The 16,322-nt window shown below is 31.8% G+C and overlaps 2 protein-coding genes across 2 annotated transcripts; both read left to right on the top strand.

The window, feature by feature from the left end:
- Positions 1–130: 130 nt before the first annotated feature.
- LOC145312085 (uncharacterized) lies at positions 131–5,249 on the top strand. Its single transcript, XM_080151223.1, has 5 exons — positions 131–328; positions 1,217–1,402; positions 1,706–1,834; positions 3,826–3,917; positions 4,278–5,249. Exons 1-5 carry the CDS (start codon positions 167–169, stop codon positions 4,366–4,368), a joined length of 660 nt encoding a protein of 219 aa, XP_080007349.1. The 5' UTR covers positions 131–166; the 3' UTR covers positions 4,369–5,249.
- Positions 5,250–6,052: 803 nt separating this feature from the next.
- alien (COP9 signalosome complex subunit 2 alien) lies at positions 6,053–16,239 on the top strand. The gene is made up of 12 exons (XM_080151222.1): positions 6,053–6,923; positions 7,463–8,980; positions 9,406–9,470; positions 10,096–10,241; positions 10,635–10,847; positions 11,257–11,322; positions 11,511–11,605; positions 11,911–12,157; positions 12,583–12,760; positions 14,694–14,834; positions 15,396–15,586; positions 15,795–16,239. The coding sequence occupies exons 2-11, from the start codon at positions 8,917–8,919 to the stop codon at positions 15,513–15,515; spliced, it is 1,335 nt and encodes a 444-aa protein (XP_080007348.1). The 5' UTR covers positions 6,053–6,923; positions 7,463–8,916; the 3' UTR covers positions 15,516–15,586; positions 15,795–16,239.
- The last annotated feature ends 83 nt before the right edge of the window (positions 16,240–16,322 follow it).

Raw genomic sequence — 16,322 nt, 5'->3', positions numbered from 1 at the left:
TTATTTGTAGGTATGTATGTTTAATATTGCGGGGTAAAGATTCGATAATTTTATATTGTCTGATTAGTAAATATTTTTTTACTTCTATCTGGTCACATACCATTTAATAATCTATACTTGTGGTTTTGCATCATAATTGTTGACTTTTCAGACTAGACTTTCTAAAATGGCCCACCCAATAGTTTTCTTCGACCTGGAAACCACCGGCCTTATCAGAGATAATGGTGAGGATATACCCAATATTATTCAAATAGGAGCTGTGGACAGTTATGGTGAAAAGGAAGCATTTATGATTCACATTGTGCCCGGTAGGGCTATCGAAGAAAAGGCATGGATATAGAGAGACATAAATTGGTTGCTCAAATAATAGTAAAGTGTGAAACCGACAATGTTTTGTTATTATGTTGGATGTTCAAAAAGGGGGAGGGGGGTAGGTTGTGCTAAAATTCCGTAAGGTATGAGTTTTAAGGCTTAAAAACAGTAGTAGAACTATAATATTCAATAAATATGCGATTCCTTATTGAAAAGAACTATGGAGAAATGTTTTTTTAAGTTAACATAAATTTTATCGTTCTGCTAATGTTTTTAAGACTTAAAACTCACACCTTTACGAAATTTCAGCACAACCTTCCTCCCCATTTTTTAAGCAGAAAAAATGAGAAGTTTTAGGCCCTTTTAAATCGTACTCGGACAGACACTATGTTTGTGACTTTATGAAATTGCATGTGTTTTAAGGAGGACTTTATCTGTTTTAGTGATCTTTAGTTGTATACAGGGAGTATAGGGAAGATTAAATATTTGTAAACATTTAATTTTTAAGTTCGATTTTATTATTATTCCCAGGGTTTCGGATCCGGATCTGGATCCGGATCCGCAAGGATCCGCATATTTTTGAGTCCAAGGATCCGGATCCGGATCCTTAGACTCCAAAAAATGCGGAAAAAATGGAAAAATCTACCTAAATTTATATAAAATCTCAGACATTCTCTTGATGAGAGCCAATCTTTAAGGTTTAGGTTTAGATTTGAAAATTAAAAGTATTTTTGACTTCGAATTAAAGAATAAATTTTTTTGAAAAATTTGGTGATTTTATTTTTATTGTCAAAGATCCGGATCCGGATCCGCACTGACCAAATTTTGAGGATCCGGATCCGGATCCGCATAAAATCAATGCGGATCCGAAACCCTGATTATTCCTATATCCATGAAATTGAAGGCTACAGAAGTGACAGGCTACTCCACTGATTCCGCATTCAGGGAGTTATATCATAAGGATCCAAAAAGAGAAATCATGCCTCTTGACCGAAAGACCGCTTTTCAGACCTTCATTGATTGGCTTGATGAAACTTTTGGAGAGTCTGTTTTACTGGTTGCTCATAATTGTTTCAACTTCGATGCTAAGGTTTGTAAATATTATTTAGTTGAAAATATTTTCCTTTATTTTTTATTGTGCTTCTACTTTATATCATGAACGACATCTTTGGTAGATATTGGTGGATTTTATTCAAAAATAGATTTTTAGCCTATTATCCTGTAGGTATAATATTTATATTTTATACAACTAACTTTATTGAAATAATATAAATGTAACATTTAATTGAGAAATTGTTCCTGGAATTAAGAATATTAAGAATAAGTTAGAGAAAAAAGACCTTACTACTTCATATAATAGGATATATAAAAAAAAAAACACCTTTATATTTAGATATTGTTGCACAACTTGAATCAATGTGACGTTGATTTTAAGAAGACAATATTTGGATTCAGTGACAGCCTTCTAGCTTGTCGTGCTATGTATGGACCTCCTAGTCACCTTGCATACATGCTTAAGATGGTAAGATATCACACAATTTTTCCTGTTTGCGTATGGTTAAACCCTTTTTTAAGAAGACGGGACCAGATAAACCCTACAATGAAATTGACATTTTTTTATACAGATTTTAAGTGATATGTTTTGTCATTAGTAATCTACCTAAATGAAAAAAAGAATTTAAGGCACCTAGGAAAAAATAGGGTAGTGCGGGGTTAATGCGGTAGGGGGGTCTAATTCCGGTCACTCGACCAACTTTTTTAAAACCGTTTTTAACGGTGTTCTAAACGTTTGCGAGAGATCTTCAGAAAAGCAAAGTTGTAGTTTTTTGCCTATACTTTCATTTCTTACTTCAGCAAATTTTTGTCAGATCACTCCTTCTATGATTTTTTTGCCCTCAAAAAGTTGCAAAAAATTTGCAAAAAAAAAATTTCAAAATAGGCCATGTTCAATCTAAAATTGTGAAAAAATGGTAAGTCCTATTGACCCCCGGGTTTTTGTAAAATGAAAGATATGGCATTTATTTATCGTTTGCAATTGGAGGCATTGTTCTAACTTGATTTTTTCATAATTTTTTTTTCGTCTCAAAAAAAGGGTCTATTCCGGTCACTTTTTTTACTTTTTTTTTATTACTGTATTTATAAATTTATAATACCCTAATTTTTTTTTCAGGTGATCTGGAAGCATAAACAACCTCAATGCATGACCTAAGCTTTAATCATTGCCTTGCCTGTTGTTAGATGTACATTATTAGTCATTTTACTGCTTGTATTACGTCATGTTTTGTTGCCTAAGCTTTTCAATTTGTAAAGACATTTAAAATTTTCAGACACATTTTTATAGTAATGGGAAGAGTATATCACCCAAAGGAACGCCTTAAATATTTGCCTGAAGATGTATCAGCTGCATTGGCTCATGTAAGAAGGGGTATGTCTATTAGAAAGACCGCTAGAAGATTTAAAATTCCATATGAAACCCTTGCATCTTTTTCGTATAAGAGGGTGTTCGCGATTTTTGCGCGGTTTGGATTTTTTATGTCAAATCGGCTAGGATTAAGCTAGAAAGGTGTTTAAGGTGTCTATAGAAAGCTCTTTGCATGTCCTAACAAAAACTCCCCAGGATATGGGTTCTATCTCCAAGATTTAGAGTACATATTCAAAATTTTGCATTTTCAAAATTCCTGTTGCATAAAATGTGTTGAAATATTAGAGTTAGACCCCATATCATTTCGAGTTAATTGTCAGGCATGTAATTTTGCATCTTTAGACACCTTAACCACCCTTGTAGGTCAATCCTAGCCAATTTGAGACAAGAAAAATTGTATAAAAAACTGCTGTCAAAACTGGCAGGATTTTTAAAATTAAAAATTTTTGGGGAAAAAATCACTTTTTTCAAGAAATTCCAAGACCTGCGAATCAGAAATTGACTCTAATTTATGTATAAAGCTTAAAAAAACCTAATCATATAATAAAAAGTATGATTTTTTAAAAAAAGTTTGCATGAAAAAAATCGATGTTTTTTTTGCGATTTTACCGACTTTTTTAAAATGGGCAAAATGTGGTCAAAAAATTTTCTGATCTGCATGCGACTAGTACCGTTAGAAAGCTAATGACCTCAGCTTTCTACTCATGGTTTAAAATGTTAAAAAAAAATATTTTAAGGGGGTGTTCCACCCCCCCAAAGTCAACTGACCGAAATAGCCCCACCGGTGGGGTTATTCCGGTATAGGCCAACCGCCGCCCTCTAAACCGATTTTTGACCGACTTCTAGTTGCGAGATCTTAATGGGACCAAGACAGGCTTCTTCGTTATTGCCATATCGTTCATTTGCACTCTTAAAAACCGGATAAAGTTTTTGGGAAGTATGTTTTTTTTTTAAGTTGAAGCAAAAAAATGACCGGAATTACCCCGCACTACCCTAGCTATTTTATTGTTAGATTTATTTATCTAAATTCAAACTATTATTTAGCTAGTGTCCTAATAAAGAAAAGGCATTCAACGTTGTTACCATTCTAGGTTGGCATCCACAAGCAGCAGGCTCATGACGCCCAAGAGGACGCAGAGGATTTACGTCGTATGGTCAAGAGAGTCGCCGCAATGAACAACAGGCAAAGAAATTAGAATCATTTTTAAAATTATGAACTGGATAATATATTATTTTTATCGACATTATTTACTATGTAAAGCGTTTTAAATCGACTTATGTGTATTGCAATTTGTATTACCAGAGCGGCCACGCCTCATTGGGCTTCTTAGTTTAAAAAAGAAAAGGAAAAAGTAATTCGGAGGGGAGGGGGGCTGGAGGGAGATAATTTCTTTTGGAGGAGATTTCTCTTTGGAGGTGGAGTAGCCTCTCCTAAAATAGACCTTACCTGGGCCTATTTAAAAGAAGCTTCACTGTAATAGAGAATTATACTTATTTTTTTCAAAAGAGTCCGTAAAAATATTTATAATTTCTTTGGTAACAGGCCGTTCAGAAGATTTGTGAGTAATCCCAGATGGTGCAAGGAGCTAGAGGATATGATCACTTATCATACCTCCCGACAACAGAGGCAGTAAACACAAACAAACCCAATTGGGAAAACAACTTATCATATGTACCTACCAAAAATATTTAAAATGTTGGGTTTAACTGCTGCTTACTTTTACAGTCTTTTAAATAGTGCCTACAGCTGTAATGTCAGGCGCGTGAAATGAAGAAGTAAGAGTTGGGAATTAAATTGGTCTTTAAACTTAGACGGATATTCAGACAACGTTCGTGCAATCAATGAATTATTTTTCGTTGTCTGTATGAAGAGTTATATCCATTTATGATAAAAGCACCTTAAGTATTTCTACTTTATTACTCAGTTCGACAAAATTCGCTATTTATGGGATTTACTTTAACCAGGAACACAATGAAACAAAATATTATTGGTACATATGAACAGTAACACAGTTTTTCCCTCTGCAGGGGTGTATATTCTGGACAAGATTTATTTTCGCCCTTCTGCAAATGTTTTTTTATTCCCTCCTGGTTTTTTCCAGCAAGGAAGGGGAAAAATGGAAAAATATTTACAGAACTCTTAAATTTATTCATATTTCCCCCCCACTTCCATATTCTTTTAGTTTTTTTTCACCAAGGAGGGGAGAAAAATATGTTTTCAGTTCTCTTAATTTTTACATATTTTCCCCCTAACCACATATTTTTTTACCCCCCCCCCCCCCCCCCTTTAGCAGGGTCAATTTTGCAGAATATATACACCCCTGTCTCTGTTTATTGTATTTGCTATTATTTATTTGCACAACCTGTTTCATATGTTTCATCTTGTTATTTATTATTATTTCATATTTGTATTATCCACAACCATTGTAAAATTACTGGCCAGTGTGAAACTTGCCAATTATTTACATTTATTTTTTTAAAAACCAGTGACGAACCTGTTGTAATGAAAGGCAAACATCCAGTGAGGTATCATTAATGTAGTATTTATTTGATAGTAAACCAAAGTTATTTTTGCATGTTTGTATGTTTTATTTTATAAACAAGTAGTTCTATCAATTTATGTTGTCAATATAAAAAGGAATAACATTCAAACCATTTTTCTAAACTTACTAGGTACCTATTGCAAAACAACTAATTTTATAAGATTGTTATTTATTTATTGGAATTTGACCTAAGCAGTTTTATTTTTACACCACGTTTTATAACTTTTATATGAGAAATTGAATGAATTTGAGTACCAACGTGCCTTCTGGTGAATGAAAGTAACTACCTATATATTTATAACCATCACAGTAATGTTTAGTCTTAATATTCTATATTTATACCAGTAAAATATTATGGTGTTAGTCCTTATTTTTATTTATCATATTTTGATAGCTAATAATACAAGAAAAAAAGCATTGTATAATATATTTTGGGGCGAATTCTTTTTATCAGGGGTGTATCACTGTATATTCTGCACAAGATTTATTTTTTTCCCCGGCTACAAAACTTTTTATTTTTTCCCCTTAGTTTTTTCTTACCAAGTAGGGGGGAAAATAGAAAAATATTTAAAGAACTCTATATTTTATTTATTTTATCCCTCCTACCACACATTTTTTTTGTTTTTTTCACTAAGGAGGAGGGGGGGGGGGGGGGGAATGGAAAAAATGTTTTCAGTTTTCATAACTTTTACATTTTTTTCCCTATAAGTATAACCACTTATTTTTTATTCCCCATCCCCCCCCCCCCCTGAGCAGGGGATCCCATGTAGTTTTTTTTATCTCTAATTTACTGTAACTTTTGTATTTATTTACTTTTATAAATTTATATAAAGCATTTTTTATACTAATTTTTTATCATTACAAAGCAAATGACATGACAGTTGTTACGCTTAAACACTGTACAAACTGCCTTATTAACCATGTTTGGTTAGATACATGAAAGGATTACTATGTATTTGATTGTTTAGTCAATGTAATTTTGTCTATTTTTAACACATAAAAATCAAGAATGTAAATGTCGTAGATAAGTAATTTTTATTTCTAAAAACATCAGATAAAAAATTAAATATCTCTAATAATAGTACACAGTAATCCATTATGCATCTTGCTAATTTTAAATATTAAAATATTGTCCATTTTATACTTTTTTACCATTAAATTGAGCAAATCCAGTGCCTTTGAAAATAAGTAAATATTATCGTTATTTAATCTTGCCGTGACAGTTCTCTCTATTTTATTATTATACAATGAATTGTCTTTATGATAGTGCCTTTAATTTATTTGTTAATATTATCTTGTATTTAATTTCAGAATTAATGTGTTTTTAAGAAGAAATGCATCCAATAGTGTATTTTGACATTGAAACCTCTCAACTTGAGAAAGGAGGAGTTGCAGATATTATTCAGTTAGGAGCGTATGTTAATGAAGATATTAACTTTGAAGCATATTGTTTACCCTCTAGAAATATTGGAAATGCTGCCCAAATTAATGGATTTCAAATGATAAATGGAAATTTATATCAAAATGGAGAATGGGTAGAGACCAATTCTATTTTCAATGGTCTGTGCAGATTTGTGAAATGGCTTGAAAAATTTGGTGAACCAGTAATTCTAGTTGCCCACAACTGTTTTCAGTTTGATGCAAAGGTAATATTTATCTCTTAATTCGCTATATCCAACCGAATCTGATTGCAGTTGTATAATATTTTTTTTTATGTCGTGCTACATATAGGCTTCTAGTACCTACCTATTAATCCAATACCTAATATAAATTTGTAATCTAATTTTGTCAGAAGCTTAAGATTTTATGAACTACAGAATTGATTGAGTTCACCTTTTTATGGAAGCTTCCCATGTTCATGGGTGGATTTAAGCTATTTTATTGTTAGCTTTAAGCCATGGGGTGGTTTTAGGCTATTTTTCTGCGCCAATCTTACACAGTTCCGCTAGGGGCGCAGCCGCTAGTTAAAATATGATTTCTTTGTCGTACCTACTGGTGGATTATGATTTACTATCTGGCGCCCATTATAGAAAATACTTAAGGGAGTTTCATAATGAGTGAGCATTTTGGGAGCTAAATTTTATCATATTAAGTGTCTTAATATTGTGAGTATAATTCTGAACATATACTTAAATGTTTATTTCTGCAATTGGAAAATATTTAATACTTTTTTTTACATTTTTAGATTTTGATACAAAGCTTTCATGAGCAAGAAATTCCTTACCAACATGTTATACATGGATTTTCTGACAGCTTATCAGCCTGCAGACATTACTACAACCCTCCGTGTGATTTAGATAGTATGATGGAACATTTCAATATAAATGAAGAAGTTAAGCATGATGCCTTTTGTGATGCTCGCATTTTGAGGATTTTAGTCTTAGAACTGGCGCAGGTCTTTAAAGAAGATGTTCTTACCTTTTTAACAAACATAAAATGGTTTAAAAGCCTAGGCGAAATAGAAAAATCCTGTGTTTTGCCAGCTGTTACTCTGGATACTAAGTTTAAACAAATTGATGTTAAAAATGTAGAAAGATATAAAAATGTCAAAGGAACTAAACAAAAATGCAATGAAGAAAAGTCTGTCAGTAAAACAGAATCATCAAAATCAACCAAAAAAGACTCCATAAAAAATAATGAATATACTTCTAAGGTTCAAACATATTCTAAACGTTCATCTCCAAGTTTACAGAAATATAAAACTATTCTATCTTTGGTTGGTGGTGTAGGACCTTTCATGTATTTTCTTTTTAGTGATTACTCATTTATTATGTTTTTTGTGCATACCTTAGCTTTCTTTGGATTTATAGAAGCTTGGGATAAAGTTGAATCTTATAAAATTTTCAATTACTGCTGTTCATATTTAGATAAAATTAAAATTCTTCTAGCTATAAATGGTATCATTGTGTTAATTCATTTCATTAGTTATACTTTATACAATAGAATAGCGGAAATATTTGATTATACAAATGTTGGTTTTGTTCTTACTTTCATTCTAGGAGCCGTTTATGCAACAGATTTAATCAAAAGAATGCTTAATTTTTTAAAAAATACTGTAATGTAACTCAAGTGATTCTGAAAATTTTTAGAATGCATTTATACATAGCTAGGTACCTCTTTTGGTAATTTTTTAGAAGTACAAAGCAATGTTATCATTTAAACAAAGTATTTTTGAATCCTTACATTTTTTTCTTGAAAGATCTGACTGTATTGAACAGTATTTTGTGTCATTTTTTATTAAATCAAATAATCATTTAAAATAAAACTTTATTTTGAACATTTAAATTTGAAATTTACACTAGTTAAAAGATATTGATTTATAACCTGGTATACCTATATGAGCTTGGATGTTAAAGTTTTGCTAAAATATTTTTTTAAAATTTTAATTTTGTTATACTAAGAATCTCTAGGTAATATATTCAAAACACCTATCTCAAATTTTCAGTGTACAAAGCATTTAATTTCATGATAACCTACCTACAAAGAAATGTACTTCCATTTTTATACAATTTTTTTATTTACATTATTAGAATTGTTACCTAACATATTTTTTTACTGAGGTAAAAATTCCTACCAAAAGTTCTGTATTTGGTAGGTATAAGATTGGGATGAAAATTAAAAATTATATTTTCAGACAAAATGTCAGATTACGATGATGATTTTATGGGAGGAGATGATGAAGATTATGATCTTGAATATTCAGGGATGGATATAACACCCTTTATTAACCCCCCCCCCCCAAAAAAAAAAAATGCCTCAATCATTTTTGCAACAATTCTGACTTATACCTATTGTTTCTCTCCTTGTCAATGCTATTATTGTCGCTATTAAAGTATAGGACATAAAATTATGTAAAGCATCTGATAAGGTATAGGATATAAAATTCTGTAAGGCATCTAAATGTGTTTTATTATGATCTGGTAAAGTTATGAACCGATTGGTCAAGTATTTTTATAGAAGCTTAGTTTAGGCCTTAAGGTTACTGAATACATAAACAAAAATTTAAATAAAGGGGAACGAACGCCTTACTCATTTTACTTATTGCATTTTGTAAGAATTTTAGTCCGTCAGAAAAGTAAGTTGGAGGAAAATGTTTATTTCGGGTGCTATATCCCTTTTGATATTCAGAGGAATCCAACTCTGAACCTGATGTTGATCTGGAAAATCAATATTACAACAGCAAAGCTTTAAAGGTAAATACTCTACGAAGACTTTTATGAAAATTGTGTTAACTTATTCGCGTATAGTAGAGTTGGTTATTTTCAGCTCAGTTACAGGAGCAATCCACGTCATACATAAAGACACTTGCATTTAAATACAATCTCTTTTCACTTGGTTTGTCCGCAGGTCTGTCAGTCTAACTCTTCAGCGTTAGTGCTATTTTCTTGGCTTCTATTTAAAATAAACCGCTGGTTTTTTTTTGTGAAGATACGTTAAAAATCCATTAAACAACATGCTACATAGTGCAAAACTATTTCTATCTAAAAGTTTTTTTTATCTCTGTCTTTTGTTATTATTATACCCACTGAACAGATGCTTTATTGCTTACTTTGTCTGTTTGTCCATTTTGTGCCTTGTTTATTATGGATTAGGATATTGTCATCCTTCTTTAAAAAGCAAATAGAACCTCATGACAAAGGTTGTGCAATCAAACTGTTCGTTGTCATGCTCTTCATTAAACCTCAGTTGTAACAAAACAATAGTATCCCAATATACTCAAAATACTTTAATGCTGAATTAAATGGTCAATTTCAATTTTAAACTATTGTGGACATGTAATTTTGATTAAACTTTCTACAGGAAAACTAATCCTTTCAGGAACAAGGTGCTCAGCTGGCTTTGGACAGTTTCCAGAAAGTTCTAGACCTGGAGAATGGAGAGAAGGGGGAGTGGGGCTTCAAAGCTCTTAAACAAATGATTAAGATAAATTTCAAATTGGAAAATTATGAAGAAATGATGATAAGGTAGGCAGAATACAGATTTTATTATTTTAATCCACATTTTCATTAATTTTAGTTAATTTTTTTTCTTTTTTACTTGCTTTCTCTTTTTTGTCGTATCCTATTTTAGACCTGTTTACTTAATGGGTAGATCATTTTGTAGCACAGCCACTATGTATTATGTAATATCAGTATTTTTCACTTGCTTAAGTCAAATGTTATTAGTTAGGTATATACATACTTTTTAGTGCGTATATATTCCACCTAACAATGGGGCATGTTAGGGCTTAAAACAACTTTCGACAGTGAACTTTTCCTTAGCTAGATTATATCTACTTATTTAATAAGGGTACTGATTTTCAAAAATTTCTCAGCTGCTGTTAAGGATACCTAGTCAAATTTTCGTTTATTTTTCAGATACAAGCAACTTTTAACCTACATAAAGTCTGCCGTGACAAAAAATCACGCGGAGAAATCCATCAACTCAATCCTAGATTATATTTCAACCAGCAAACAGATGGAGCTTTTGCAGAACTTTTACGAGACAACCCTGGAGGCCCTGCGGGACGCCAAGAACGAGCGGCTGTGGTTCAAGACAATGACAAAGTTGGGCAAACTTTACTATGACAGGAACTTTACATGCATTAGACTTATCCGACTATTTAATTTTTTTAATCCTGTCATATAATTTTTTTCTGGAGCGGACGATAATGGAAACTTCTGATTTGAATTGATTATTCGTTTTAGGGAAATTCTTTGGGATGTTTAGGCTTTTTTCGTTTTTCGTTACATTTTGAACACAGGTCTCACTTGTGACATGCTAAGTGACAGGTAGCTAAATGGCACCAGAATATCGTGCACTCTAATAAAGTGAAACTTGATCTGGCTAAAATAACGACCTCCCTTCCACAAACCCTTTACCCCATCCCCATCTAAATGATGTCCATATTAGCAAGCTAAATTGACGACAATTTTTCCCTTGTCGTGATATCCACGTGTATTCTTTATCCAATAGCTTAATGCATGTTTTGTTTTTCAGAGAGGAATTTAACAGACTGTCTCGGGTGCTAAAACAACTTAGACAGAGTTGTCAAACCGATGAAGGAAAGAGTCTTGTATTTTTGAGCATATAAAATAATTGAAAATAAAACTCGTTTTAAATGAAATATTCGAACTTCTAAGCTAAAACGTAATGCGATAATTGACGATACTTTTTATAAGTAGATTTTTTTTAGGACACTACTTTTTTATTTCATAAATATTCTTTAATAAAAGACTTTTAAATTGAATAGGGGAGGACGATTTAAAGAAAGGTACTCAGTTGCTCGAGGTTTATGCTTTGGAGATTCAAATGTATACAGCACAGAAAAACAATAAGAAACTCAAGGGACATTGTTCATCATTTAATTTCAGATGTAGCCGCAGGGAGGAAGGGGACATTGGGCTGTTATTACACCAGTCCCCAAAGGTTTATAACAACGTTTTCTTATTATCTCAATAACTTTGGGGACTTTTGTTTAAATTGGATTGGATGGTGTTTTAAGTTAAGTATCTTAACGTTTTAACCACTATACTAGTAACATACAGAAGGGTAATATTGTGTATCACCATTGGGGACATTAATGCATACGCCTTTATCTTATCACTTTAGATCCCTGGGTAGTCGCCATTAAAATGAACATGTCTTCTCAGGCGTTGTACGACCAGTCACTGCACATCAAGTCTGCCATACCTCATCCCCTTATTCTCGGGGTCATCCGCGAGTGCGGGGGCAAGATGCACCTGCGCGAGGGAGAGTTCGAGAAGGCGCACACAGACTTCTTCGAGGCCTTTAAGAATTACGATGAGAGCGGGTCCCCGCGTCGCACTACCTGTCTCAAATACCTGGTGTTGGCTAACATGCTCATGAAGTCGGGCATTAATCCTTTTGATTCACAGGAACGGAAAATAAACGCGGATGAATTAAAACTAAAAGATTACCTATTAGACTATTTTTCTTCATATTTTTCTTGAACAAATCTTACTTAAATTCTGAGTTATATTAGATATTATTATTTCTTTATTTTGCATACCTAGGTATATAATCAATAATCATTCACTGCATATATTCACCATTGAAAAAATTATACTAGTAATCAACATTATTATTTATATCAATAAACTTAAAAAACAAAACCTAATAAAATCTTAGGTATTAATTTAAATATGGTATAATTAGGTATAATTGAGGTGTTAATGTAACTGTTGCTAATTAAATATTATACAATTTTTAACTTTATTTTCATAACCACGATTTATAAGATAAAAAAGCTGATCATACTAGCACAGCAACTCTATTATAATCATATTTTCTTGGACCGTAGGAGGCGAAGCCGTACAAGAACGACCCTGAGATATTGGCCATGACCAACCTTGTGAACGCATACCAGAATAATGACATCAATGATTTTGAGAAGATTTTGAAGCAGCACAGACAAACTATCATGGAGGACACATTTATTCGGGAACACATTGAGGATCTTTTAAAGAATATTAGAACACAGGTGAAGATTTAAAGTAACGTAGCTGACAAACATTTGGATATATAAATTTTAATGTTAGGTGTATTTATGTCAGTCAATTTAAGAATCAACAGGGTTGTCATTTTGGGCGGGCGCTTTTGGGCGGGCAGTTTTGTGCGGGCGGTTTTGGGCCGCCCAATATAAAGTCCTTTTGGGCAGTTAGGGGGGGGGGGGTGAAACATGAGGGGGGGGGGCCTATTTTTTGGGTGATATTAACTATTATATAAATTAGTAAGCTTTTTTTTGTATCTAGAGAAGGATTTCGCTAACCGTTGAACCGATGGTTTTAGGCTATTTTATTTCTAATAATAAGTCCAAGTATGGTTTTAGGCTATTTTATATCCTTTTTATATGCTTTTTACGACATTTGCCCAAATAGGGTGCCCAAAACAAATTTTGGGCTCAAAACCCTTTTGGGCAATTGGGCCGCCCAATATAAAAAAAAGGGCCCAATATTACAACCCTAATCAAGTATGTCTGTTTTTTAATTTTTGGCACGGATTTTTTTTACATTTTGATAAAAAAACATCCAGCTTTAATTTTGCACTTTGTAGGTATAAACTATAAATTCCTTTTACCCCCAAAAAAGTCCTAGTTCACTAAATAGACATTCCATTGCAAAAAACGCGATATTCAGTTTGTTTAAATATTCAATTAATTAGGTTTTTTCAAGAATGTCAAGCGTGGGAAAATTTTTAGAATGTGGGAACCATTTAATTTTCATTTAAATGGTACATATGTTTTTCATTTAATTTCATTTTTAGGACCCGTGAGAAAATTTTTTTAACGTGAGAACCATTTAATTTTCATTGAATTTCATTTTTTGCAAGTGTGGGAAAAAACGGGAGAAAAAATATGTTTTAGTATAAAGAAATGTTCTATCAGTTTCAAACCTTTTTCATTCGATAGATCATACTGACTTTGGAAAAACTGTCAGACCGATTTTTGAAATTCAATCTGTGAAAAAAGATATTCAAGTTTTAATTTTTTGTTTTGAAAATATTATTTTCATGTATTGACGCCATCTTGGATTATGATAATTTTTTTTTGTTAGAAGATTTTTTTTCTAAAATATTTTACAAAAATTAACTTTTTACAATAAAAAAAAATCTTTGAACTTAAATTGACCAATAATTCAAAGATTTTTTCTCTTTGATTTGGAAGATTTTTTATGATTTTTATTTTTAATGTCAAATGAAAACACAACAGTGAAAAAAATGAAAATTAAATGAAAAAACGTTTTATGATTTTATTCAAGAAATTATTTGCTAACATCACCTTTTTCTTGCAATAGAATGTTATTTAAGCAAACAAAATTTAGCATAAATGTATATTTAATTCCCTCGGTATTAAATGATGAGCTAACGCTCGATCATTTAATACCTTGGGATTTAAATATACATTTATGCTAAATTTTGTTTGCTTAAATAACTCATTGTCTTTCGTGTTTATTAACTAAACCTTTTCAGGGTTGTATATTCTACATGGGATCCCCTGCTCAGGAGGGGGGGAAAAAATAAAAAATGAGTGGTTGGAGGGAAAAAAAATGTAAAAATTAAGAAAACTGAAAACATTTTTTCCATTTCCCCCCCCCCTCCTTGGTGAAAAAAAATTTTAAAAATGTGTGGTAGGAGGGATAAAATAAATAAAATGTTCTTTAAATATTTTTCCATTTTCCCCCTACTTGGTGAGAAAAAACTAGGGGGGGGGGGGGAAGAAAAATAAAAAAAATTTGTAGCAGGGGAAAAAAAATAAATCTTGTGCAGAATATACACCCCTGAACCTTTCTCTAACAAAGGTAAATGAAACTGTAAAAAAGAGATATTAATAGGTATTGAATTGAAGCTTCTTAATCTCATTATTGCTCGAAGGATGGACATAAAATTGTCACTTAACAACAATTCTAAATATCTAGGTATTGATTAAACTAATCCGGCCCTACACTCGTATTCAGCTGTCCTTCATCTCCGGCGAGTTGAACATCGAGTTGGCCGACGTGGAGAGCTTGCTGGTCTCATGCATCCTGGATGATACCATCTGTGGACGGATAGATCAGGTTCATTTATAAAGTTCTTATGTGTTTCGTGATAAAAGGTGGGGGAAGGGGGGTAATTCCTAAGTATCCGTAAAGTTATGTGTTCTAAAATAAGGATTAGGACGCTAAAATTAGGCTTTTCAGTTGGTTTATCGATATACTATGTGGATCTGTGAAGAAACGGTGGTAGAATTCCTGCTCCAGCCAAAAGCAACAGAATATTTTCTTTTACAAATAATCATCAATCTTTTATTATAAGAACAAAATTGGTTATTTCAATAGATTTCTTATTACTTTGATCTTACACCACATTATCATGACTAAATTAAAACTTGTAGCTGGCTAAAATAAGATTTCCTCATCCAACTCCTTTACCAAAACCCCTCCCCTCCAACTGGATGAACGAACCGAACAGTAGCTGATGTCCATGTTAGTAACCTAACTATACGACAATTTTTCCCCTGTCGTAATATCCACTTATATTCTGTATTCATTGTTATTTCTTCCTGTCTGAAATTAGCCTAAATCAACCTAGTCTCCTGTCTTAGCTTTAATTATGATAGTAAAAATATGTTCTTTCAGGTCGGAGGAGTTTTAGAATTAAGCCAGACCTCGAAGGGGACCGACCGATTTACAGCCCTTGACAAATGGAGCAACCAACTGAATAATTTACAGAGGCTGGTTATCAACAAAATGATGTGATCAAACTATTACCTACCAGTTCAGAAACAAGATTTAACGCAGTTAGATACTCGAATTGATTTCTCTATTTTGTAAGAATTAATGAAACTTGATTGTTTTAGATCAAAGTTTTGTATAGAATACAACTTTTTATGCCTTATTGAAATAAGAATATTTACAACTCTTCTTTTTTACAAATAAGATTTGATCTCCTTGGTACTTATTGATGAAAAAAGAATCTTGTTTTACGAAACTGAGATCTATAAAAGTTAATGTTACATTTTCTCTTCCAAATCATAGAGATTCATTTGTTTATCTACCTGTATAAATAACAATAGAATTCATATTTATGTAATGGTTAATTATCAGTTTTAGTTGTCTTGTAAAAAGATATATTAATATTCTTTTTTTGTTGTTTTGAGATTATTTGAATTATTATCACTGTTCTTTTAAAATATACTTAGGATTTATCAATAATTAATAAGAAAAAAGTTAAATTGTAATTTTCTTGGATTTTAACTAAAATGCTATTTTTTGTAATATTTTAAAATGCCTAAACCAACTACATTACACCTGGTTTTATAAACTTTACACTATAAAAAATTCATATTTAAAACCTTTAGATTTTTTTTACAGTGTAGATGTTATATGATATAAAAGATGTGATTTACTAAGTCAAATCAGTAATTTTTATGTTTTCCAGTTTTTCACATGATGAAAATTGAAATAAAACTATGAATACCTACCTATCTACCTATTTACTATTTTAATATCATGTTTTTAATCTTATAATATTGGTGAAAATGGTGTCTAATTATTAAAACTCCC

This window comes from Acartia tonsa, chromosome 2 (assembly GCF_053477335.1).
Source record: "Acartia tonsa isolate MP-2025a chromosome 2, ASM5347733v1, whole genome shotgun sequence".
In the NCBI taxonomy this organism is placed as follows: Eukaryota; Metazoa; Arthropoda; class Copepoda; order Calanoida; family Acartiidae; genus Acartia; species Acartia tonsa.
The sequence above is the reverse complement of the archived record's forward strand: the minus strand, read 5'-3'. Positions and strand labels throughout refer to the sequence as shown.

Bases quoted from the DNA above. Each gene is read 5' to 3' on its own strand.
- LOC145312085 (XM_080151223.1), top strand. From the start codon at position 167: ATGGCCCACCCAATAGTTTTCTTCGACCTGGAAACCACCGGCCTTATC. The intron at 1,403-1,705 runs GTTTGTAAATAT...CTTTATATTTAG, and splicing joins GTTTCAACTTCGATGCTAAG to ATATTGTTGCACAACTTGAA. The intron at 1,835-3,825 runs GTAAGATATCAC...TTACCATTCTAG, and splicing joins TTGCATACATGCTTAAGATG to GTTGGCATCCACAAGCAGCA.
- alien (XM_080151222.1), top strand. From the start codon at position 8,917: ATGTCAGATTACGATGATGATTTTATGGGAGGAGATGATGAAGATTAT. The intron at 10,848-11,256 runs GAACTTTACATG...TTTGTTTTTCAG, and splicing joins GGCAAACTTTACTATGACAG to AGAGGAATTTAACAGACTGT. The intron at 11,323-11,510 runs AAAGAGTCTTGT...AAATTGAATAGG, and splicing joins AGTTGTCAAACCGATGAAGG to GGAGGACGATTTAAAGAAAG.